Below are 25130 nucleotides of genomic sequence, written 5' to 3' on the forward strand. Positions count from 1 at the left end.
AGCCACTAGTCCGCACTCCCCCACCACGCACTGTGAGGGGGCCCCGACCCCACACGATTGCGACACAGACCGGAAAACCCCTTTCGGGAAAAACCGCTGCCACCAGGATTCGAACCCTGGCCCATTTGGTTCGCAACCGTGCTCTCTAGCCATTAGGCTATCGACTCACAGTCTTATTATGACCTTCATAATTTCAAAATCTCCTGAAATCAATACATTCACTGCTTCGCTCTCCCTTGTAAATACCATCATTCTATTTGTGATACGGTATATCTTCTTTCTACTCGTGATATTGGACATCTTTCGCTGCTTCATTCTCCTAGCGATTGTATCCTTCATTGGAATCCAACTGTTCAAAAACCTTATCGACCTGGCTGACGGGTACTTGGACGAAGGAGTTCTAAGACAAAGTAACATCGAAGTGTATCGCACAGTGGGAATTATTTATCGGGTTCCCGTCTCGATAAATAAATTCGGTACGTTCATCGCGATCACGTTCCTGGGCGCGAGTTCGGTTTTATTTGCGTACATCGTGATTCGATTGCATGACAGAATTCCGACAGCTTTGTGTTGTATTTGATGCTTAATGACTTTATAGCACACAATACAATATTAACAATTAACAAACTAATTTATTAGAAACCGGAATTAAATATAACAATTTGCCTCATTCGTACACGCACGGACACACCATGATTTCATACATTCACACATATGCGCATAAACTCAAGGTTAAAGATCCAACCTGTAAAGTACTACTTGAGATACATATACAACATTCCCTTCCCCTACAGATCGAAGACTTTAGGTTTCCGGCGCTGACGCTGAGGACGGGACGACGCCAGACTCTCGTTGAGGTCAACTATGGGTTCCTCTTCTGGAATCTCGATAGGAATAGGGACGACGACGCGTTCCTTGACGGGACTGGTTGGACTTGATTCCGTACTCTTAAACTCTGGACTTTTTGATTTTGGTGTCGACTGATTGTCTTCATGTTTGGTATCGGACTTTGATGGAGAACTGGTACATGGAAATTGGGACAGATCGGCTGCAACAATGTGATCGACATGACGCTTCATAACACGATCTCCAACAGTGACATCATACGAGACAGGACCCACTGCTCTCGTGATATTTCCCAAGGACCACTTCGGCATGTTCTTGGAAAATGACTGGACCCAAACACTGTCACCCACTCGAAACTCTCGACTGGCTGAGTGACCACCAAACGACTCGACTTGAATCTCTTGACGTGTACGGACACGGGCACTTGGATCAGGACGGATTAGATCCAATAACGTTCGAGGCTTGGACTTGAGGAGGACTTCTGCAGGCGCTACTCCAGTTGTCGCATGGGGCGTAGTTCTGTAGCTCAACAGGAAATTACACAAGGACAAGTTATCATTTCCTTCCCCTTTAGACATGGAACTCTTAAAGGCACGAATAAATCGCTCTGCTTCTCCATTACTACGAGGATGATACGCGCTACTTGTAGTGTGACGTATTCCATTCTTCTTACAAAATCGCTCGAACTCTTCTGACACAAATTGGGGACCATTATCTGAAACGATGGTTTCTGGAATTCCAAATCTTGAAAACATCTCTCTGATTTTGACAATGACATTGCTAGAAGTGGAATTGTTTCCCAATTTACCGACTTCTGGCCATTTACTGTGGGCATCGACCATGATGAGCCACATATTACTGAGAAAAGGTCCTGCGAGATCCACATGGATGCGTTGCCAGGGCTTTTCCGGGAATGACCATGGATGGAGGGGGGCTACGGACGGGTTGTCCCGGTGGACAGCACACTCTGTGCATGATTTGACTTGCTTTTCAATGTCCACATCGATTCCTGGCCACCACATAACTTGACGCGCAATTGCTTTCATTCGCACTATTCCTCGATGCGACTCGTGGAGTTGACGAAGAAGTTGTGACTTCAGGGCTGACGGTACGACGACGCGGAGTCTCCACAAAATGATACCTTCCTCCACTGTGAACTCGTTACGATGCGGAAAATAAGACTGGATTTTCTGCGGTAATTGTGACTGCTTGCTGGGCCAACCTTGGCGTATGTAGCGTATGACAAGAGACAATTCTTCATCTTTTGCAGTCCTGAATCTGATATTCTTTGACATTACTGGGTTGTCCTCCACCACTCTTTTGACAATGGCTTCACTGTCTTGGTCAATTGATGGCGCGGCGGACAATGGCAAACGTGACAACGCGTCAGCATTTCCATGTTTCTTGGTGTTCCGATACTCGACATCATACTGGAACGAACTGAGATACAGACTCCACCGGTGTAATCGAGACGCGATTAAAGGGGGCAGTCCTGTCTTCGCTCCAAAGATTGACAACAACGGTTCATGATCTGTAACTAGGATGAACCTGCGACCATAAAGAAACTGCACAAATCTTTTAACACCAAACATGAGTGCGAGTCCTTCCTTCTCAACTTGACCATAATTTCGCTCAGCCTTGGACAAGGTTTTCGACGCGAAAGCAATTGGTCTTTCACTCCCATCCGGGTATCTGTGAAACAATACAGTACCGAGTCCGACTGATGAAGCATCACACGCGATCCCAATTGGTAGAGACTGCTCGAAATGGGCTAAAACACAAGAAGAAGACAACAACGACTTGATCTTATTAAACGAATTATCACACAATTTGCACCATTTCCACTTCACATCAGTACGGGTTAATCTGTTCAGAGGCTCACACAGCGTGGACAGATTTGGGATGAATCTCGCATAAAAATTCACTAATCCCAAGAACGACTTAACTTCGGATGGGTCGGTCGGTTGACGCATTAATTTGACGGCCTCAACTTTCTCTGGATCGGTACGAATTCCATCTTGACTAATGAATTGACCCAGAAACTTGACTGACTTCTCGAGGAACAGACACTTGCTGGATGATAACCGGAAGTTGTATTCACGCATTCGCTGTAGTATCATCTTGAGATTTCTTAAATTCTCCTCTTCAGTTCGACCTGAACTGATCATATCGTCGATAAACGATCCACTCATGGGTATTCCTTTCAGCATACCGTCGACCATCTCTTGGAAGATTGCTGGTGAGGAAGCGATCCCTTGGGGCAACACGTTGTAGCGGTACAAGCCACGATGAGTGTTGATAACGAGAAACTTTTTACAACTTTCCTCCACCTCGACTTGGTGGTAGGCGTCAGTGGCGTCCAACTTGGAGAACGACACGCCACCTGCAACAGACTCAAACAAATCCTCATACCTAGAAAGAGGATATTGAGTTACACATAATTGACTATTAACGGTCTTTTTAAAGTCTCCAGTGATACGAACTTTTCCATTTGCTTTAGGAACAATTACTAACGGTGACGCCCAGTCTGAATGTTCGATGCGTTGAATAGCTCCAGACTTTTCCATTTTGTCCAATTCTTCATCCACCTTGGCACGAAGAGAAAATGGGACGGGACGTGCTTTGAAGAAACGAGGGACTGCATCATCGCGAAGAACTAACTTGGCCTTGAAGTTACGTATTACTCCAACGGGTTTGTCGAAGACGTCGGCGAATTCGGCGCGAAGAGAGTCACGGAGAGGTGCGCTACTTATTTTGTTTACTTGAGAACATTGGAGCTTGATACTCGGCCAGTCCATCTGAAATTGATTAAGTAGGTTACGACCAAAAAGAGATGTACCATCACTTATCTCCAAAATGACTCGTTTTGATTGTCCATTGTACTGAAGATCTGTGGACAGACGACCAACAGATTTAAACTCCTGACCCGTGAAGGTTTTGAACGTAGTTTGCGATGGGTGGAACTTCGGCTTGCCAAGAGAATACCAAAACTTTTTGTTGACGAAACTTGATGATGATGCAGTATCCAATTCCATTTCATGCTCACGACCATGTACAATAGTGTGCAACATGATTGGGGGGTGCGACGACCTTATACTATTGACTGTATGCACTGGATGACTTGACGACTTCTTACTTTTGCAGAACTTTGCAAAATGTCCCCGCTTGCGACAGACGAAACACTCTACGTCACGATGAGGGCACTCAGAACGGGGGTGAGAACTTCCACAATTAGGACACTTGCCTTGGTCCTTCTTCTTTCGGGGCTGTGACGGCTGAGGCTTGTACTTATCCTTCTTCCCTACTTGAAATGTGGCATCCCCCTCTGGAACACTGTGGGCGGACGGATTGCCCGAACGAACGACTTGGGTACTGGCGATTGCGGTTTCCTGGGCGAGAGCGACGCTCATTACTCATTAGGACTTTCTGGGCTGCTTCACTATTTAAACCAAAAATAAATTGATCACGCAAGCGAGTATCCAGTTCAGTAGCAAATTTACACGTAGATGCGAGTTTACGAAGCTCAGTCATAAACGACGTGACTGATTCACCCAACTTTCGCTTACGACTTGTAAACTTAAAACGTTCCGCAATAGCTTTCGGTGCCGGCGTAAAATGTGTACGAAGGGTTGTGATTAGATCAGCAAACTTTTTATCTTCGGGTTTATCAGGTGAGAGAATGTCACTGAGGAGAGCATAAGTTGAGAGGCCAATTGATGACAACAATATAGCGTTAGCTTTAGCTTCCTGACTTGACACAGACTTGTCCACTCCATTGGCGATAAGGTAGTTGTCCAGAACTCCTGTCCAAGCATCAAAATCGTCGGAGGTGGGGTTGAACGGGCTTAACTTGCCGATAGACATTTTTGAAGGTTCTTACACAGATTAACTTCAAAATTCTCACACTGCTTACTAAACTGCACTGAATTTACGTAAGTTCGATTCAGCCTCGTCGCCAAATGTTGTATTTGATGCTTAATGACTTTATAGCACACAATACAATATTAACAATTAACAAACTAATTTATTAGAAACCGGAATTAAATATAACAAGTTGACTCATTCGTACACGCACGGACACACCATGATTTCATACATTCATACATATGCGCATAAACTCAAGGTTAAAGATCCAACCTGTAAAGTACTACTTGAGATACATATACAACACTTTGTTACTGCTATGCGCGTTTGGGGTGTTCGTAACGGTCTATGTGCAAATACTGGTTTGCAATTTTGGCGCGTATATTAATGAAATGAGTAAGAATTTGTTGGATAAATATAAGAGGGGATTGGGGAATGTGGGGGATGCAAGGAAAAGGAGAGAGATGGCGCGATGGATGAAAAGTTTGGAACCGTTGGCGTTATACGTTGGAATTGGGGAGGTGACCTTATTAATTTTGGATAAAGAGAGTAAAGTATTCGTTTTCCAGCAGATGTTGGATTATGCTATAGACACGATTATGGCGTAGGGGGAGAAATTTTTGAATAAATGTTGCTCATATTAGAAACTATTTATGAGCACTCCTAAAGCTAATGCTGCCCTTTTTGGAAGGAAATGCCCTAAGAATTCTGTTTTAACCAAGTTATGCATATATATTATTTATTATGTAATTATCGTTATTTAATTAGCATTGAGGGTATTCTCAATTGTCGTCGCATAGGTATTTACATATATATCCATATCTAGTAACGTGAAGTAGTTTAAAAAAACGGCCAAGCTTCGTAAAAATCGACACATTGGTTATCGCCGATATCCACCGGACTAATTTTAAATTGTTCGCGCTCAAACATAAGTGGACCTGAATTTTTACGTTTTCGTGAATGGACATGTTTACGCCCGTGGTGGAATTTTCAAAAAAAAATAAATCCAAAATTCTAATTTTTAAAGACGTAAAATTAACCTAACCTAACTTTTCGAATTTTAACCCGATTTCAAAAATTAGACACAATTTTTGTTCAGTATTACTCCTACGAAATTATAAAAATTCATTTTTTTTAAACTTTAAATTTAAAAAAAATTATAGGCATTTTTTTAAATGCAAAAATCGCATGAAAATATCAAATTTTAATCAAGCATAATTATATGTACGTGTTGGTATGTGGTATTTATAAATTTGTAGGGGCATACATACAGTCCGTTTATTTACCAAACGACCCTCGACGTCACCACTTCAATGCTATTAGTAATGAGAGTGATGACGTCGAGGATCGTATGGTTAAAAAAATAGGAGTACTTTCGTAGATTTATTTGTACGTACTCACTTACGTATGCAGATATGTAAGCCACATATTTATTGTAAGTGTCAGAAAATAAAATAAAAATAAATCACTGACATTCATACGGGGCCGTTCATAAATTATATAACGCAATTTAGTTACTCCCATCTCCAATGGTATCGGGCCCACATATGTGACGCATATTACAGAGGGAAAATTTATGAACGGTCCCTACCCTGCTTGTCTTTGCTACTCATGGACCGTCCACTACACTTTTCATCTGATTTACATCTTTGCATTATTAACTTATGAGATATGTATAAATACGTACCAAAGGTCACCGTTGGTGCTTCAATAAATATTTTCTGTTGAAAATTTAAAACCATCAAACTTTCTAATTTAACACTAGAATCGTACATAAAAAATACATAACATAGTTTATGCATAGTACCATATTAAGTCCACGTTATGGAATTATTTACAAACACGGAAATAAACACTCCTTTCAAAGAAATCCGTTTTCCATACTCTTAGCGTGGTAGAATTTCCCATTAGCCCTTCACCACTTGTCGGTTAAAGTTTTGCTATTTCGTTATGATTTTCACATAACCTAGACAATTTTACGATACATTAAACCATAAGAAATCGAAAAATTTTACCCATGTCCCAAATGAATATTCCTGTCACTAATAGCGGGTATGTAAACCCTTAAAAAAGTTGGCATAATATTGAGTACGTAACTAATTTTAATTATTTTTTAAACCACGTTTTAAACATTATTTCAGCCCGACGGACGACGACGATGTACAGCAAATCCTTGTCAACAAAATCGATGAAATGAAAAAAAGTTTCGATTATGAGAAGCTCCAGCTTGAAAAATTAGAGGTCCGCGTGATGATCTTAAACGATTTGGTTGAGCGATTAAATTTCGACCTTACCAAGCGGAAATTACGCTATAATTTCGTCATTTACAATATCAATTTATACTACAAATTTATCATGATAAAGGGGCAAGTCGGATATCACACGTACGTTGAAATTTAAAAAACTGTTAAAAGTTACTAATATCAAAAAGAATATACAGAGGGGTGGGACAGAAGAAGGAGCCACTTTGCCTAAATTTATTCCGGCCTTATTATTCGTTTGTGAAGTTTGGTAATTGGTTCAGTGTGAAGCCCTTTAGTTTATCTAACGAGCCTCAGTCGCTTTTTCCAACCAGTCATGACCTTTGACACAATTTTCAGAGTGATTCTGCACCACTCGTCCTGAACACTTTTCCAAAGTGCATCAAAACGCACGCGTTTTCCTTTCAAGAAGGCTCTGTTTTAAGTACTCGAATCCAAAAAAAACATCGGATTGATATCAGAGGAACTAACGAGAGTTTCTATAGTAGGAATAATTGTTATACCCAAACTTTTTTTAAAATCCTTCGTGTAGGCTGATATTTTGTGAGAAATAAGTTGGGATGAGAGCATGATCTCGGGATTTCCTACGAGTCACTTGCTGTAGGTCATTGTGAATGACTCTAGAAATGTTCTCCTACTAACGTTTAACATTTTCGCCATGCAACTTTTAGTTGGTGGATTTACCGTTTTGGCGAAAAATTGATTTTCCGGATAAACTTTTTGGTTCAAGCGGATCTTGGGTATCCTTTCCGTGGGGGTGGAGCTGTAACCGCTTTTTCCCTCCGCTTGATTCCAACGTTTTTAAGTACATTAGAAACGTACTTTCGATCGACGATAAATCCATTTGCAGCAAATTTTCTAACAATCGCTCTCTGGCTCAGTATGTCTTTGGAAAACACTTTTATGCGTGCCTCGCACTCTGGGGGGTGCTGCAGGGGCATTTTTAACCGTAGGGAAAATCTGAATAGTGTTAAATTTTCGTTAACTATCTGGGTATGACATATGCAAATTTTGAAAATGCCGCGACTGTGCATCACACGCCACCCCTAAAATTCAAGTGGCTCCTTCTTCTGTCCCACCCCTGTAGAAGCCCCACCTCTTCTATCTCATAATTCTAATGTCACCATATGTCCCTCGAAGTTCCGCGGTCACTGTCTCAGACTGAGGATATTAAATAAGCAGTGAAACATTAGAAACTGAGAAAGCAATTTCTTGAACTACATGCTTACACAATCTTATCAGAGAGTTAGATGTATAATGTGAGTTTGGAGAGAAACTAAATACTTTCATGTGCAATTTGACACACGATTAGATAGAATTTTATAGCTGAACATTCTCAACTTGTTGTTAAAACCACATTACCTAAATACCACATACACACATGCATATTCTGCGTGGATTTAGACTATATACATATTTACATACATATGTATATCTGTATATGTATACGATTTATGCCGATCTTACAGACACAATACATATGAAAATATGCATGCATGCGATGAGAATTCAGAATTTCATTATTTAGACCGAACTAAATTTGTCATATTATCATTTTATATTCTGTAATTTAATGGGCAGTCTTTTAAGGATTATTCACTTAATAAAATAGTAAAAATTGTTATACGATTTTGATGTACATACCAATTTATTTATGCAGGTATGTTAGGTATATAAATACTTATAAGTACGTATGTATCTGTAGTTGATAAATGTTTCTGCAAACGTGGTCCCTACACATTTTTTTACTTGCAGAATTAATTAAAATCTGCCTGAAAACGAAATAAAATCTGTGAATGCATTTAATTTAAATTCACTATTTTTTTACAATCTAAAATTTATTCTCTTGAGATGGAATCCATCAAATGGCAAATTATCAATTACGCCTTGTCAGTTCGCACCGTCTTTGGCTGGAACTCCGAAATAGATGGTTAACTCCCCATCCGAATTATTTTTGCGTTCGATAATGCATCCTCTATTATACCCGCCACAGGCAAAGTGGCCCTTTTCAAAACTCCCGGTAAATGAGCCATGTTGAGAAACCCAAATTTCATATAGTGACGATCCGAGGGAAAATCTAGAAAATGGAGAAACATCTGGATTACATTAGATAGTTAATGACAGACCCTTAAAAATAATGCAACGCTTTTTAGAAACAAATGCAATTTGATTTCTAAATTAAGTCCAGAGTAATCCTTACTCTTTATCAAGTTAACGTTACTCTGGATTTAGAAAAATTTACTTGCAGCTAAATTTAGAGTGCATTTACTTTTCAAATGAGTAACATTATTTTTAGGGTGTAGCAATTTAGATTTTTTTTCAAATTTGTCGATTTTTTTCCAGTTCCAAACCGGTAAACTATTTATTCGTATATTTATATACTTACGATTCATACCCGATTTGTCCCCGCATTTGGTCGAATTTGTAGTCGAGGTCCATATTGTAAACGACGAAATTGTACAGAATCTTTTGCAAGGTTAACGTGCAATTTAATCGCTCTGCCAAATCGGTTATAATTCTGGCCCGGATTTTGTCCAGCTCGACGTCCATGTTTGGTTTGATAGTGTTGCTAACGGCGTGAATTAGACCTACAATGATTTTTCCTAAGCCGTGATCCATCTCGCTGTAAAGTTGTAATTAAAATCGAAATCAAGTTCTTGTTGACTACATAAGGTTTCGCTCTCTATGTAGTTACACGCATTTAGCACATATGTGCTAAATGCGTGTATATTTTATGTAATTAAATATATATTTAATTAGAAAAAATATGCTAATTTATGTAGACGCTTAGAAAACTGGTATTAAATCATTACTGACCGGAGTACATATCTGCCCACACAGTAAAACGGGCATAACCGCTTGGTGATGTTATCATAACATCACCAAGCGGTAAATTTCTCATTACCATAATGGTAATAACAAATTTACCACTCAGTAACAAACTGCTACCAATTCGGTAGGAAGTTCTTCCCAATCCCAGTATGGACTGTTAATACATACCTATGGGACGCTACAATATTAAAAATCTGGTAGAGCCATATGCATACACCGTTTTCATAGTTTTTTTCTGGGTTTTGATTACCCCAGCATTATTAAACGGCAATGCAAGTTATTAGCAGTGCCGGTGGAGTCAAGTATGAAGTATGCCTTTCGGCCAGTAAGGATCTTATACAAGTTTTCTCAGATTGTCCCGGAATTTTGGCTATTTTTTACTTACCCCATATTTTGGATATTCGGTGTGAAGGCAGCAGGATAAGCTTGACGAGAAGTACCCATAGTTGAAAAATTCTATACGTATGTAGGAAACATTAGAAGGACCCGTAAGCCTGATAAGTATGCGACATGTTTTTCGTGGATTTGCTGCGCATGTAGTCTGATAAAAACTTGTGGAATTTTAAAATCGAGGAATAATTTAAGACGTGGGCAATGGACGAAGTTATGTAAAAAGCAGAGTCACATGATTTTGACCATACCTTCAGATTTTATGCCTAGATATGTACATATGTACGTATGTATGTTTAAATGGTGCTAAGGGGTCCCTTAGCGTGTATAAAAGGTACCTACATATATATTCACAGCATGTGGGTGTTGCAAACTTTATCCTTCCTTTGCTGCCCATATATATGTAATAAATATGTCATGTACAATTATGATATTGAATATGTACTCACACACATATTTCTTTGACAAATACCCCTGACATACATACATATATATGGATTGATCACTGGTTTCATGCATGGCCCAAATTAGAAAGCTTGAAGGGTTCAACTTTACGATATGCATATTTTGAAATAGGGTGGAATAAGCACTCTTCCTTAAGTTGCAGATGGGATAATGGTGGAAGGGACGACTCATGGCATGAAGACACACAATGTGCATTGCATTATATGTACATATATCTACATATTTGCACGCACGAACATAAAGGTTCACCGAAAAATCTAAATAAAATGCTTAAATGGTTAATCAATCGTAGCATGTACACATTTGTAGTGATGCGGCCTGTAAAATAAAGAACTACTATCCTCTTACTTAGGCGCGTCCCTTCATTTGCTTAAAACTCCCATTTTAGTAGTGTCAGATGTTAAGCACTTTATTCATAAAATGGACGCGATATGTACCTCTATAGATTTTATTTCACTTACAACTGTTGATAACAGATAACACCCTTGTAATGTGTAAATCAAGTATGTTTGAGTCACATGAAATTATTTTTAATTATCTATTTTCAGCTTTTAATATACTTTGCGAAATTTAAAACATTTTAATCCTCCTCTGGTTGTCCGAAATAAATGGTAGTGGGCAGTGACCGGACATCTTCCCGAATTATGCGTCCCCGATTGTACCCCCCACTGATATAGGTGTCCATGCGTGTATTTAATAAATTTTCTCCACTAAAAATACCCTGTTCAAAAATCCACACCCCGTAATGCAACGCGTCAAGGGGAAACCTGCAAATTAGAATTAATCTTTTGAACATAAAGATATTTATGATGCATTTTGTAAAATTCGATCACTTGCAGTTGTACAGGGGTGGGACAGAAGAAGGAGCCACTTGAATTTTAGGGGTGGCGTGTGATGCACAGTCGCGGCATTTTCAAAATTTGCATATGTCATACCCAGATAGTTAACGAAAATTTAACACTATTCAGATTTTCCCTACGGTTAAAAATGCCCCTGCAGCACCCCCCAGAGTGCGAGGCACGCATAAAAGTGTTTTCCAAAGACATACTGAGCCAGAGAGCGATTGTTAGAAAATTTGCTGCAAATGGATTTATCGTCGATCGAAAGTACGTTTCTAATGTACTTAAAAACGTTGGAATCAAGCGGAGGGAAAAAGCGGTTAGAGCTCCACCCCCACGGAAAGGATACCCAAGATCCGCTTGAACCAAAAAGTTTATCCGGAAAATCAATTTTTCGCCAAAACGGTAAATCCACCAACTAAAAGTTGCATGGCGAAAATGTTAAACGTTAGTAGGAGAACATTTCTAGAGTCATTCACAATGACCTACAGCAAGTGACTCGTAGGAAATCCCGAGATCATGCTCTCATCCCAACTTATTTCTCACAAAATATCAGCCTACACGAAGGATTTTAAAAAAAGTTTGGGTATAACAATTATTCCTACTATAGAAACTCTCGTTAGTTCCTCTGATATCAATCCGATGTTTTTTTTGGATTCGAGTACTTAAAACAGAGCCTTCTTGAAAGGAAAACGCGTGCGTTTTGATGCACTTTGGAAAAGTGTTCAGGACGAGTGGTGCAGAATCACTCTGAAAATTGTGTCAAAGGTCATGACTGGTTGGAAAAAGCGACTGAGGCTCGTTAGATAAACTAAAGGGCTTCACACTGAACCAATTACCAAACTTCACAAACGAATAATAAGGCCGGAATAAATTTAGGCAAAGTGGCTCCTTCTTCTGTCCCACCCCTCTGTATGTATGTAAATATGGGAAAGATACGACAATTTTTCTGAATTTTTGGGGAGCACAATGTCCCCAAAAATGTCAAAAAATGTCACCATGTCTTCCCCATGTTCCCCCGCCTCCGCTGTTACTGCTCTCGGATATACACTTAAACTAATAAAATTTAAACTACTTCGTCATCATGGCTTACGGCTCCAGACTGGCGATGAGGTCATCTTTTTCTCGTGTATGTACCAAGTCCTGGTTAAATCCAGCATTAGCTCTTCTCCACTTGTTCGTTAAACATTTCAATTTAACGTTTCGTTATGATTTTAAAAATTTAAATATACAATTTGGCGAAGAACATACATATTTATCTCACAAATTCATACGTTAGAATCTTGGGGTGTAACAAGCTGCACACAATTTTTTGTCCGCAATGAATATTCCCATCAATAATACAGCTAACAGGTAAACCGTTGGAAATTATTATGCAAATATTGAATAAATTATTTTCATAAATTATTTTTTCAACTTGTAGATTTTAATTTTTTTATCCAACCCTAAATTTCTACATTTTCAACAATATTTCAGCCTGTCGGGCGACGAAAATGTGCAACAAATCCTTGTCAACCAAATCAAGGAAATGAAGCAGCGATTCGATTATGAAAAGCTCCAGGTTGAGAGGTCCAGGTCAAGGTCAAGGTCGAACGTGCTCGGCATAATTTTAAACGATTTAGCTGAGCGGTTAAACTTTAACCTTACCAGTCGGAAATTGCGGTACAATTTCATCATTTACAATGTCAACTTGGACTACAACTTTGTCGAGATAAAGCGACAAGTCGGATATGACACGTATGTTGAAATTTAAAAAAATACTCATATTATGTATGTACTGAACGTGCTCACGTCAACCTTCGCAAATTGAGCAGAGCAACATAACTTACGAAGGTTTGCGAAATTTGTGGGATTTTGCAGAAATTTTGCTGGAAAACCGTGAAATTTTTGGGCCAAATTTACCTAGCAAATGAGCATGTTCTTTATTTCATTTTTTTTCGAAGTCATATTTTACGAATCCCCTCACGACAGAAATACTTCGCAAGTTTCCTAAAGAGTTGTGACGCAAAATAAGACGTTGCGGTGAATACGCCCATTAAAATTTATTATTCCCATAATGGAATCTGGCATGTGGAATTTGATCGAATTCTTAAAAATGTTGACAAATTTCATATGTACACTCTTAGAAATCCGGTATTAAAATAATATCAAGCGGTATTCATTTATGACTCTACTAAAGTGGTGTTGATAAGTAATGCCATGTGTTTACATATGTATATACTAACAACTTGGTATTAAAGTTTTTACCAGCCAGTATAATTTTAATGCCAAGCGGTAGAAATTTTAATACCGAGAAATCAATACCTGCCTGACTACCCAACCAGAAATGATAGATGATACAACGTTGACCCAACGGATTTAACGTGCAGATTTTGCACTGTTGAAATAAGGTGCAGATTTTCGCAAAAGTCTTGTAATTTTAACGTTATATTTGTGTGATCATCATACCGTTATAATGAATTGTGCGAAGCACGGTAAACTAACAGTCGAAATTCACGTTAATTTTACTATATCGTTGACACAACGCTGAAATACCGTGATAAGTTCACGGTAAAACATGCACGAAGATTTAACGTGTCCTCAGCGTGAAATCAACGTGTTAAAGACATGACGCTGCACGTTCCCCCATTTTAGATTCCACCACTCCATTTCGCTCCAAATTTTCCACCACCACACCGGCAGCAGCAGAGCTCTACATTTACTTATTTAATATCTTTGTACTTTCCGAATTAATTATCCTGCTCATAAAATTTAAATATTTAGTAGTTTTTTTCCTCAATAACTGGAAATGAGTCTGGCTGTTATAACGAGTAAACCATTTGTGGTGTTAGAATTCCCCGAGGAGCAAACTGTTGAAGCAGTTCCAGCAATTTGGCTAACGTCTGACAAGACCGGATGTCGGTGGCCCAATAAAGTGACCCCTTCTTTTACAAACAAGAAAAAAGACAAGAATTCATCCCCTGGTGATGGTTGGACTGTCTACAAATGTCGAGTGCTGGGAGAATTTGGTAAATACTAATTTTAAGGTGTTTCATATAGTTTAAATTTTGTGTTTTATTTAAATTACTATAAGGAAATTACTTTGCAGATAACTATACTAGTGCCAACGCCGCCGCACACAAGGCGGAGGATACCTCAGAAATAGAGGTGTCGAAAGTGGACTTCTCTGCGGGAAAACGCACAAGGAGGACAACGCAACGTCCAGCGCGGTCATCGTCGTCTGATTGTGAGGACCTTGACAAACCAAGCCAGGCGAATTTGACTACCACAATTCCATAAATTCCAGTTTCAGTCTGTGAGCCGCATAATAATTTTATTGGTAAATGTTTAACTCTTAACAAACATAATAGCGTAACATTCATACTTATATAGTTCGGTGATTTGTAATATTATTATTTTCAGGAGGAGCGGTTAATGAACCTGGGGCTGCTGGCTCCTCGCAAAGTCTTTCATCATTGGCTGAAGACGAGAGAAACCAACTAAATTTTCAAACGGTGGAAATTTTGCCGAATTCTCAAACTTTCTTCATTGACTCCAGCGGAGTTTTATGCACATCTGCTCCTACAAAAAACGTGGGAACGTCAAAGTCGTCAAATTCAGGTTTTTCGGAAGGTATTTCGAAACATTTACGCACGATGTGGATTACCTACACATTTTTTTAATATTTCGTAGGCTTCCAAGGGGTAATCATTAGAGCGTTGGCACGTATTGAAGCCAATCAAAGGGACTTCCGTCAAATCCTGGACGAACTAGTCTTGAATCAACGGTCAGGGGCAACACCGCATGTGGAGGTGGATTATTCATCGCTACCAAAATTCCCTATCGAGAGTGAGGCCGACTTAACAGCATTTGATGTTCAATTATCTATTGATACGGAAAGGAAAGTATTTGTACGTTTTTATGATTTAATTTATCATCATGCTATATCTATACATATGTGCAACAGACCTATTTATTAATTGATTTTGGTAACAACTAACAGGAGCAGTACCTTGTTGGGATAGGAGGAACAACACTTCCTATTACAATCACCGAAATTTTGGAGAGGATATTTGCAAAAACACTACGGATCGGATTGACTTACACGGGCAAGGGCGATGGAAAAAAATCGTACATATCCTTCTCAAATATCAACACGGCTATCGTCGGTAAGATATTTAAAACCGCTTCAATAAATGTTCCACTAGATATAAATAAATTTAATGCATCACTATTCTCCAACAGCTGCTGTGAAACGCAACAGAAAACTAGTCACGGTGCCGGATGATTTAGAGATTAAATCAATCATAATGGATAAGCTTCGATTTTGCCGGAAACCGGAGAAGAAATCGTCTGATGAATAATTGGAGAATAAGTTAATTTGCTAATTTAATTAATCTTAAGTCTAGATCGTGTAAAAAATTAATATGGCTTCTGACAGGACAAGATATCGGAGGATAGAAAGTAATGTACAGTTAATGTTAAGTGAAATGGAAACTGATGTATCAGATGTACCAGATGTAGAGTTAGGTCAGCCAGTAATTTCTAATGATTCATTATCTGAGTTACAATTAGTTTGTGATTCTGATTATGCCAACGGGATATGCTTAGGTTCAGATAAGTTATTAGAGCACAATATGAGTAATTTGAGTATTAAGGATAAATTAGCAAAATGGGCAGTAGAAAATAATATTACCTCCACTGCTGTGGATAGTTTATTAAATGTTTTGAGTGAGGAGTTCCCTAGTTCCAAATTGCCAAAATCATATAAAACTTTACTAGGAACTCCAACAAACTATAATATTTGTACAATAGCAGGTGGTTATTATTATCATTTTGGGTTACGTCAAAAGTTGCAAGTAGTGTCTGATAGTAGTTTTTGTACATTGTCAAAGCAGGGATTTTTCTCAATAACGATAGGAATTGATGGCGTTCCTATTAGCAAAAGTAGTAAGAAACAGTTCTGGCCTATTCTTGGTCGATGTCCTCACATAAGTAATAATATCCCATTTTTGATTGGATTATATTACGGCGAACAATCTAAGCCCATAGATGTAAATGAGTTTTTGGGGCCATTAGTTAATGAATTTTTAGAATTAAGAGCGAAAGGTGTAAATATTTATGGTGTTAATCTTGGAGTTAGGCTACGGTGTATCATTGCTGATGCGCCGGCTCGTAATTATGTAAAGCAGACTGCAGCTTTTAATGGTTTCCATGGATGTGACCGTTGTACATTAAAAGGTGCGTGGTTTGGTCGAGTTGTATTCAATGAATTTTCTTCCCCACTTAGAACAGACAAAGATTTTAACGACCAGCTAGATAAACTCCACCACCACGGAACTTCCCCTTTAGTTCCGTTAAATTTTGGTTTAGTCAGTTGTGTGGTGCTTGACTACATGCACCTTATTTGTTTAGGTGTAGTAAAAAAACTACTAAAATGTTGGAAAAGTGGACCTCTGCCCCATAGAGAAGGGAGACAAACAATTTTAATAATTTCTGAAAAGTTAGTTAGATTAAACAAATACGCAGCCTCAGAATTCAATAGGAGACCGAGATCTCTTTCAGAATTAGAATTCTGGAAAGCCACAGAATTTAGGAGTTTCCTATTGTACTATGGTCCAGTAGTTTTGAAAGATTCTCTGAGCCCCCAAAAATATAAACATTTTTTAAAGCTTAGCATTGCGACCAGAATTTTGCTTTCTAACAACAGATCTTGGTATCCATTTGCAAGACATTTATTTTTTGAATTTGGTAAAGATATGTCTACCCTATACTGCAAGGAATTTCTTGTGTATAATGTTCACTCTTTAGTTCATATCACTGATGATGCAGACATTTTTGGTTCGTTAGAAACAATTAATGCGTTTGCGTTTGAAAACGATATGCAAACAATCAAGCGAATGATACGAGGTAATAGCAATCATTTAGCACAGGTGATAAGACGTATAGGAGAAAAAGAACGTGTTAAAGAGAATGCAAAAATTATTGAGACAATCTCCAGACAATTTAAAATTTCCGACAAACCAAGAGATCGAGGCTTTATTTTACAAAACAATGATATTGTTGTAGTCATTTCTATTGAGGGACAAAAGATTCGTATACGTAAATTTAAGGGAAAGTCTGATTATTTTACAGATCCATGTAAATCGACAAAATTTATGATCTGTAAAGTAACAGATCTTTCATTCACTTCAAAGTTAATTAATGAATTTGACATAAAATATAAGGTAATGTTGTTTCCCATAGCATGTAGTAAAAAATCAAGTTACATTTGTGTTCCTTTATGTGAAGAATAGATTACTAATCATAATTGACATGTATATTTACACATAGTTTATATTGTTATGTATTATTTTGTTGTGAGTAAGCTTTGAAATAAAAATATTTGGATATAAATATTTGCAAAATGAACGTTCAATTAACAGTGCATCACCGAGAAACCTAGGATATACCATCGTGCGATTAACGTTGACAGAAAGATAATATAAGGTGCCATGCACATAAATTTTACCGTGCATTAACGTTGATTCAAGATGTAAGTAACGGTGAAGTCACTGGGCGATTACCATGAAATGCACGGTGCGTGGGACGTTGAAAACACTGACACGATCACCGTGATTCAACGCAGATGAATTAATGTTATTTCATCGTTAAACTTCTGGTTGGGTAGGTATACCAGATTTTTAACAGTGTATACACAGTGTATTTCCGCCCACATTGCACTTAAATCCATGGCATCTTTATGTACGGTCCCTGAAAGTCTTAATACCATTTTGCAGGTTTTCCCTTGGCGCAGGGCATTATGGGGTGTGGATTTTTGAAAACGGTACGTTTACCGGGAAATATTTATCAAACACAAACAATGAGACTTTTGCCTGTGGGGGATACAACCGGGGATGCAAAACTTTGAAACCCTCTCCCCTTTACGGCGCAGCGTCCACTATTCATTTCGAACGACCAGGGGGTGATTAAAATATGTAGAACTACATACTTAACATACTTCAAAAGTTGATGCAAAACGGTGTTATCTATAATAAAATCCAAATAATGTGTCAATTTGATGAACCAAAATTAAATAAGCTTAACATCTGATATTCCATACATACATATGTAACCAGGCCAATCATCTAAAATAAATTCGACTTTTACATATGCAAAAATACTGCAAAGACGAAAAAATTAGTCGTTGGTTACCCGTTTTGCTCGCATTTATGTCATACCTGTTCACTTTCATTCATTTAAGTGATTATGATGGTGAGTGGTAAGCGATAGTGAATGAAAATGAATGAAAGATTCCGTCATTTCAGGTTGAATAACTGTGAATGAAGGGATTTCTCACTCATCTCATTTTTCACCCTATGCTGAATACATGGGGCGAAGGAAGAAATGCAGTCCGATGATGTGAAATAAAATGAGTTCGACAGCAAATGACTGAATTGAATGAAAATCTTCAGTCAGAAATCGGACTTTTGAATAAAAACTAAATTTTTGAACAGGTATTATTGATGTAATTCAATGACGCACTTATGAATAAATTAGTAACAATACATATTTATTAACTAATCTTTTAACCCCGCAATTTATGGAAGGTTCAAGATATCGGCTTCCGTCTGGCTGCAAACCTCCAAAATTCGGTTGTCCGTGTGATAAATGATGGCACGAAGAAGAACCGCGTTCCCAGCGAGGACATCATTCGGTACGATGCTGTACCTCACGGTGTATACGAAACCAGGTTGGACAGAGTCTGGCAGGACGAAGTCAAAGAGACGGTGCTGAGTTCCGAGGTACACGAGGTCAACCGCCAAACTGAGCGACGGTGCGGCAGAGCCTGTTGATTAATTAGTGAAGTGATAATTAACTCTATATGAATTTTAGTCGCTACACTCTTAAAAATCCAGGATTAAACAGATAAGTACAGATAAGTAGTATGCATAATTGACTATACCGATGTGGTTTTGATAAGTATGTAATACCGTGTAGCAATAGCTCAGGGTTAGCGGAAGCCGATCGGTATAATTTCAATACCAAGCGGTATCAACTTTAATACGGGGATATCGGGTATCAATGCTTGTATTACTATACCAGATTTTTAAATGTGTAACATAATCGATGATAACTGGTAACTGATGGGTGTAATTATTATCAAATAAAAAATTAGGAATTGGATAAAATTCCAATTTTATATAAAATTTTATCGAGATCAATCAGTTACTCTAAACTTAACTTAATAGAAAAACTATACTGCTTAATTATGTAAGTTAAATATTAATAAACCGTAGTAACGTTAGAAGTAGCTCACCCTGTAATAATGATTTGGTTATAACTTGCACCAATGGTGCAGAAAAATCCAACAAAATGGATACATAATTTTTTGCAATTATGCACCAATGGTGCAGAAAAATCCAACAAAGTAGATGAATAATTTTTATGCAATGTTGCACCAATGGTGCAGAAAAATCCAACAAAATAGATCAATAATTATTATGCATCGAGAAGAGTCCAAAAATTGTGCATCACTGGTGCAGAATTACCTACCAACGATCAACGATAATTTTGAAAAATTTATGTCAAAATTGTATGATCATTTCTCCCGGATATTCTGCATTATTGGTGCGTTTTGCGTCTCTGCCTCCAATTATTTCGCATCATTTTGTGTTCCCGATTGTTAGATATCAATGGTCCTATTAACTTGTTAAAAAATTTGATTCGGTTTGTTTAATACCAATGGTGCGCCTGACGTATCCAATAATGGTCAAGGGGCTGTTTAAGTAGCATCAATTGATGCAAAAAGGTCGTTAACAGACAGACGGACGGACGGACGGACGGACAAGAGGAATTCAATAGCTCCCGTGCTACGCAGGGCGAGCTAATAATCGACTAAACTTACTTGGCATGAAATCATACTCAATGTCGTACACTCGTCCAGGTATGAAAGCACAGCGTCCCTCGCAATCCGAAACTCTGAGTTGAATTGGTGTTCCGTACCCACCTCATCAATTATATAAATGTTACCATTTATTGTTTAATATCGATTAAAATATGCAAAAAGTGTACTTATTTAAATACATACGTACCACAGCGAGTAATGTTTCTCACGACGCCCCTTGAATTGTCGGCCGTCTTTTGGACGATACTGACCTCAGTAAGGTTAAAAGAAGCGAAGATGCTGTGCTCAGCGAAGATGCTGTCACAGAAGCGGCGGCGGAAATGAGGGCCAAGGCAGCCAAATATTTCAATGCGGACGACATTTTCAAAATTTGAAAAGCTTTTTTCTCACTATTTAGATTTGAAATTATGAGAGTGAAGAACGTGTGAATGTACCTGGATGAAGGGGTTCGCTCGGTTTTATACTGGATCCGCAGAATGTCATGATTGACGTAAATCTGTCGTAATTAATATGATAAGATACATATTCAGAGGAGTATGTTTGCATGTAAGCATTGCAAAAATTCAGGAAATGCAGATAAATTAGTTTAAGCTATAAAAATTCATGGTCAAGTAAATTCAATTAAAATCTGATAGTACTTGCGTCAACTAGAATAAAACTGCAGGTCAGAATCTCATCAAATTATGTATTGGGACAATGTCAACCATTCACAGAAAATCTATAGAGACAAGCCGATCGAATTGGCCAATTGATCAATCGATCAAAGCCTGCCGACATAATATGACGTGCGATGTAAGCATATCAGAAATTTTGAGGTCTTATCATGAACCTTTTTCCGCCCGATTAAATAAATTATAGATTTGAGTACATAATTTGCTTGGACGGTCGGAATAAAAATTGCGTCATGTGTGAAGGGTTGTCAATACGGTTTTGGGGTGTTAGCAATTTACCCTCGGGAAGTGCATAGGTGGCGATCTGGCTTTTGAAAAATTATCTTGGAGAGCAAAACTTTTTGGGAAATGGGTCGATTATCATCAGAGATAGAACCTAATCAATATTATTGAGCATTGAAAAATGCATTCATTAAGACAGAGGGATAAATTAAATTGTGTAGCTACATATGTACATATATACATACACACATAGATATCTTTGCATTTTCTTATTAAATTGCGGGAATTTTTCAAAATATACTTTCCTAATGTGATAATATTTACTTACTTTGCAGTTAAATTGTCACGAATTGTTATTCATTTAGTAATATTAAACAAGCTACATATATGCATATTTGCTGCACAACTAACAATAAACACGAACGCTAAGGACTCCGCAATTTCATACATAGGTATAGTCAACTCAAATGCAGAATTTCATTCTAACCAGTTCCTTTTAAAGTGATCACTGCATTACAAAATTGTCATCGATAAAATGTGTATATTTCGCAATTTGAGTATTTATAGTTGGAAATACCACCATGATAAAACGTTTAAGGTCCCATACATACATACATTCATATCAACCACTTTAACACCTATACCCAGCATACATACATAGTTGAACTTACACAAAGAACACAAATTTTGTAATACTCTTGTACATATGCACTCTACCGAATAAACCATTTTTTATTTAAACCATAAAAATAATTAACTTCCCCCTTATCAACAATTTGATCGATATATCTGTTAACAATTTAAGATAAGCTTACTTAATAGCACCTGCCTGCACCCACTAAACTTTGTCCACTCTGTCCCTCTCTGTCAATCAGAAAAGATCCACAACCTGTTCCATCTCGTTAAAACATCAAAATGTTGTCCTCCCAACCAGTAATAATTTTTATTTTACTGCTAACGTTTTTTTCTTCCTCATTCGCCCAACAACTGACCGCCGTCCGAGTGAACACCGTCCTACCCACGCAGAGATCCGGCTGCTCATCCGTGTACGATGGGGACGACACGATCTACATTGTTGGAGGGAGCGACGCCACCTCCCAGTTTGGCATTAAGGACATCCTCGCCTATAAAATTTCCACCGGCTCGATCACCCTGGTCGCCACGTTTGCCCCGGAAGTTCTTACGATCTCCGCGACAACCTCGATCGATACGGCCGGAAACATTTACATCTACACCGGGAACATATTTTACTACGGGAACGTGCACAAAGTCAATCCTCACAATGGCGAAATCGAGTTTATGGCGGCCCTCCCGTCGTCAGATTATTACCATGCGGCCGTACCACGTGGCGCCACGTATGACCTGGTTTACTTAATGGGATCGTCTTCCAATACGAAGACGGTCGCGTCGTACTCGATGGGATCCACTTCTACCGTTCTGGTGGGTAACATGTCCGTCGCATATAGCCCCATGACCGCCATCTCTGGCGGGGACGGATCCGCGTACATATTTGGGAAGGAAGTTGGAGTGACGAAACCGGAGTATTCCGTGGTAAGGGTAGGGACGTTGATATCGGGTCAATTTGTCGTGACATAAATGTCAAGCTGTCATATTTGCCAGACATTTATTGGTAATGGCTTGTGGCAAAAAAATTGCCGGTAGCCAAGGAAGTTTCGGTCGACATTTACGAAAATTTTGACATTTATGGCATTTAATATTGGTCTGGCATGAATGTCGCATTTGTCATTTTTTTACAACCTTGTCAAATATGACATACATCTGAAAAATATGACCTTGCATGACGTTTGTACCATGAACTTTATTGACACTGCCATTGCACATCCCTAGGCACGCGTAACCCTGCCAACTGCAGCCGTCACCCTGGGTCCGGAAACTGTCCCGTACATGTACGGAAAACCCGCCGCTGTCTGGGACGGGAAGCATGGGTACGTCATCGGTGGATACGGGAACGATTCGGCGGGTTTTTACACCAACACGATTGGCCAATTTGATCCCGATACGATGAGAATTACGCTACTTCCGGTGACCAACTTTCCCGCAAGTGGAACACATCTGCTCGATTTGACTACCGCCGTTTATGTTTCCAGGTTGAATAGGATTTACTTCTTTGGGGGACGAACGTCATACCAAACTATCGGAAATGCTACCATGCTTAATGGAATTTGGTACATTGATTTGTCTCCGTTAACCCCAACGACGACGACGCGACCAACCACGACGACCAGACCGACCACAACTACCAGGCCGACGACCACAACTTCGACTACTACGCCGATACCGCCATCAAGTACGACGCTTTGTCCGGAAGAGTTGTCCTGTGTTGGGAAGGTGGATGGAAACTATCCGCATCCGTTCGACTGTGCGAAATACATTCGTTGTCAGCGTGAAGTCTTGACGGAGATGATTTGTCCGGAGGGATTACACTTCGACCCGGTCATTGGAGCTTGTAACTTTCCTGAACTGGTGGATTGTGATGAGACTTGTGTTTAGAAATTGGTGGATGTTCGAGAGATTGCGAATTAAGGGTATTTTCACTTAGCAAACCAAAGAGGAAGTCTTCTGTAGGTATTTGTGTATTTGATAGGTTTATTTTTCCTAGAAATTGATTGTAAATATTTGAATTCATAATCTGAGGATAATATTTTCTTGCGACCGCAAAATTTATCAATAGCGCAAATGAGAAACTTGGCGGTTATGTGATAATTTAGTGTCAAAACCCTTAATTCCCAATTAGGGCTACTATTAAAAAACATAGAATATACTATTCGTTTTAGACTTTCCATCTACCCAAAAGAGCTTTGCATCAAGCAAGTCCGACGTCGAAAAAAGGCGTCCAGGTTCGACGTCCAGAAATTATGTTAGCCGAGTCAGCCAAATTATCCTATTATTTAACACCAGTTTATTTTATTTTGGCGTGGAAATCATTCAATTACCCAAATTCTTGACACGAATTGAATAATTTGAACGCCAAAATAAAATAAACTGGTGTTAAATAATAGGATAATTCGGCTCACTCGGCTAACATAATTTTTGGACGTCGTGCCTGGACGCCTTTTTTTGACGTCGGACTTGCTTGATCCAAAGCTCTTTTGGGTGGATGGAGAGTCTAAAACGAATAGTATCTACGTATGTACATACATACATAGGTATATAGGTATGAAAATGACTAAATATTCTAAAGGGTGTTGACTTAATTCGTCCCGATATACCAATATTTAAGCATAACTTCCTTACAAGTTAATATTTTTCTTTTAAATTTTTCCATGCGAAGAATGAAGATAAGTCCTAATCATGAGAATCATACCGTTCGCCAGTATAACCCAAGTTTTAACCGACTTTGAGTTACAAGTTTTCAAATATATGTATAGGAAAATCTGGACGAATTAACTTAACACATCGTGTGTTTTGTTCATGCTAGGGGCGGTCCATAAATTACGGAACGAAAAAATCGCCATTTTCTAGCCCCCTCCTTTCTTTAACATGTGCAACATAGTCACGATATCATTCGACCCTTATTAGGCGCCCCTCCCCCCTCTCGATTACGTAACTTATGGACGGCCCTTCATTGATAAGATACAATCAACAGATATTTGTATACGCCTGTAGAAATTGTTTTGTATCAAAGTATTTGCACACGAGCCAAAAAAAATGTTGCTTGTAATTGACTCGTTAATTAAAATTACATCATTATAAAATCAGCTACATGTTTATTTATGCATGCAAATCATGTCTGGCATTTTGGTATTACGCAGAAATAATTGTGTGACGCTATTCCTTTAAACTCACGTCTTTGAGGTTGACTTTCCTTAAATTCATTTTAAGACTTGGATTGCACATTTAATTAGTCCAATGA

The 25130-nt window shown here is 38.6% G+C and overlaps 4 protein-coding genes and 1 long non-coding RNA gene across 6 annotated transcripts; 2 read left to right on the top strand and 3 right to left on the bottom strand.

Moving 5' to 3' along the window:
* Window positions 1–788: 788 nt before the first annotated feature.
* On the bottom strand, window positions 789–4256 carry LOC110862351 (uncharacterized protein K02A2.6). Its single transcript, XM_022111545.1, has 2 exons — window positions 3361–4256; window positions 789–3258 (listed from the first exon to the last, which is right to left on the bottom strand). Exons 1-2 carry the CDS (start codon window positions 4254–4256, stop codon window positions 789–791), a joined length of 3366 nt encoding a protein of 1121 aa, XP_021967237.1.
* Window positions 4257–7173: 2917 nt separating this feature from the next.
* Window positions 7174–10449, bottom strand: LOC110862352. 2 transcript variants are annotated; one of them, XM_022111546.2, is made up of 3 exons: window positions 10189–10449; window positions 9367–9594; window positions 7174–9048 (listed from the first exon to the last, which is right to left on the bottom strand). In XM_022111546.2, the coding sequence occupies exons 1-3, from the start codon at window positions 10245–10247 to the stop codon at window positions 8862–8864; spliced, it is 474 nt and encodes a 157-aa protein (XP_021967238.1). In that variant the 5' UTR covers window positions 10248–10449; the 3' UTR covers window positions 7174–8861. The 2 variants fall into 2 exon arrangements, with proteins under 2 accessions (XP_021967238.1, XP_035701383.1); XM_035845490.1 differs by having other exon boundaries at window positions 9358–9594.
* Window positions 10450–14285: 3836 nt separating this feature from the next.
* On the top strand, window positions 14286–15971 carry LOC118433486. The gene is made up of 7 exons (XM_035845448.1): window positions 14286–14505; window positions 14586–14723; window positions 14784–14816; window positions 14900–15109; window positions 15170–15387; window positions 15480–15645; window positions 15722–15971. The coding sequence occupies exons 1-7, from the start codon at window positions 14286–14288 to the stop codon at window positions 15838–15840; spliced, it is 1104 nt and encodes a 367-aa protein (XP_035701341.1). The 3' UTR covers window positions 15841–15971.
* Window positions 15972–19011: 3040 nt separating this feature from the next.
* LOC110862394 lies at window positions 19012–20776 on the bottom strand. The gene is made up of 3 exons (XR_002549170.2): window positions 20551–20776; window positions 20364–20465; window positions 19012–19304 (listed from the first exon to the last, which is right to left on the bottom strand). It is a non-coding gene; the product is annotated as an uncharacterized LOC110862394 (long non-coding RNA).
* A 1346-nt stretch (window positions 20777–22122) lies between these two features.
* On the top strand, window positions 22123–24972 carry LOC110862371. The gene is made up of 2 exons (XM_022111567.2): window positions 22123–22807; window positions 23105–24972. Exons 1-2 carry the CDS (start codon window positions 22172–22174, stop codon window positions 23765–23767), a joined length of 1299 nt encoding a protein of 432 aa, XP_021967259.1. The 5' UTR covers window positions 22123–22171; the 3' UTR covers window positions 23768–24972.
* The last annotated feature ends 158 nt before the right edge of the window (window positions 24973–25130 follow it).

Source organism: Folsomia candida, unplaced genomic scaffold (assembly GCF_002217175.1).
Source record: "Folsomia candida strain VU population unplaced genomic scaffold, ASM221717v1 Fcan01_Sc055, whole genome shotgun sequence".
In the NCBI taxonomy this organism is placed as follows: domain Eukaryota; kingdom Metazoa; phylum Arthropoda; class Collembola; order Entomobryomorpha; family Isotomidae; genus Folsomia; species Folsomia candida.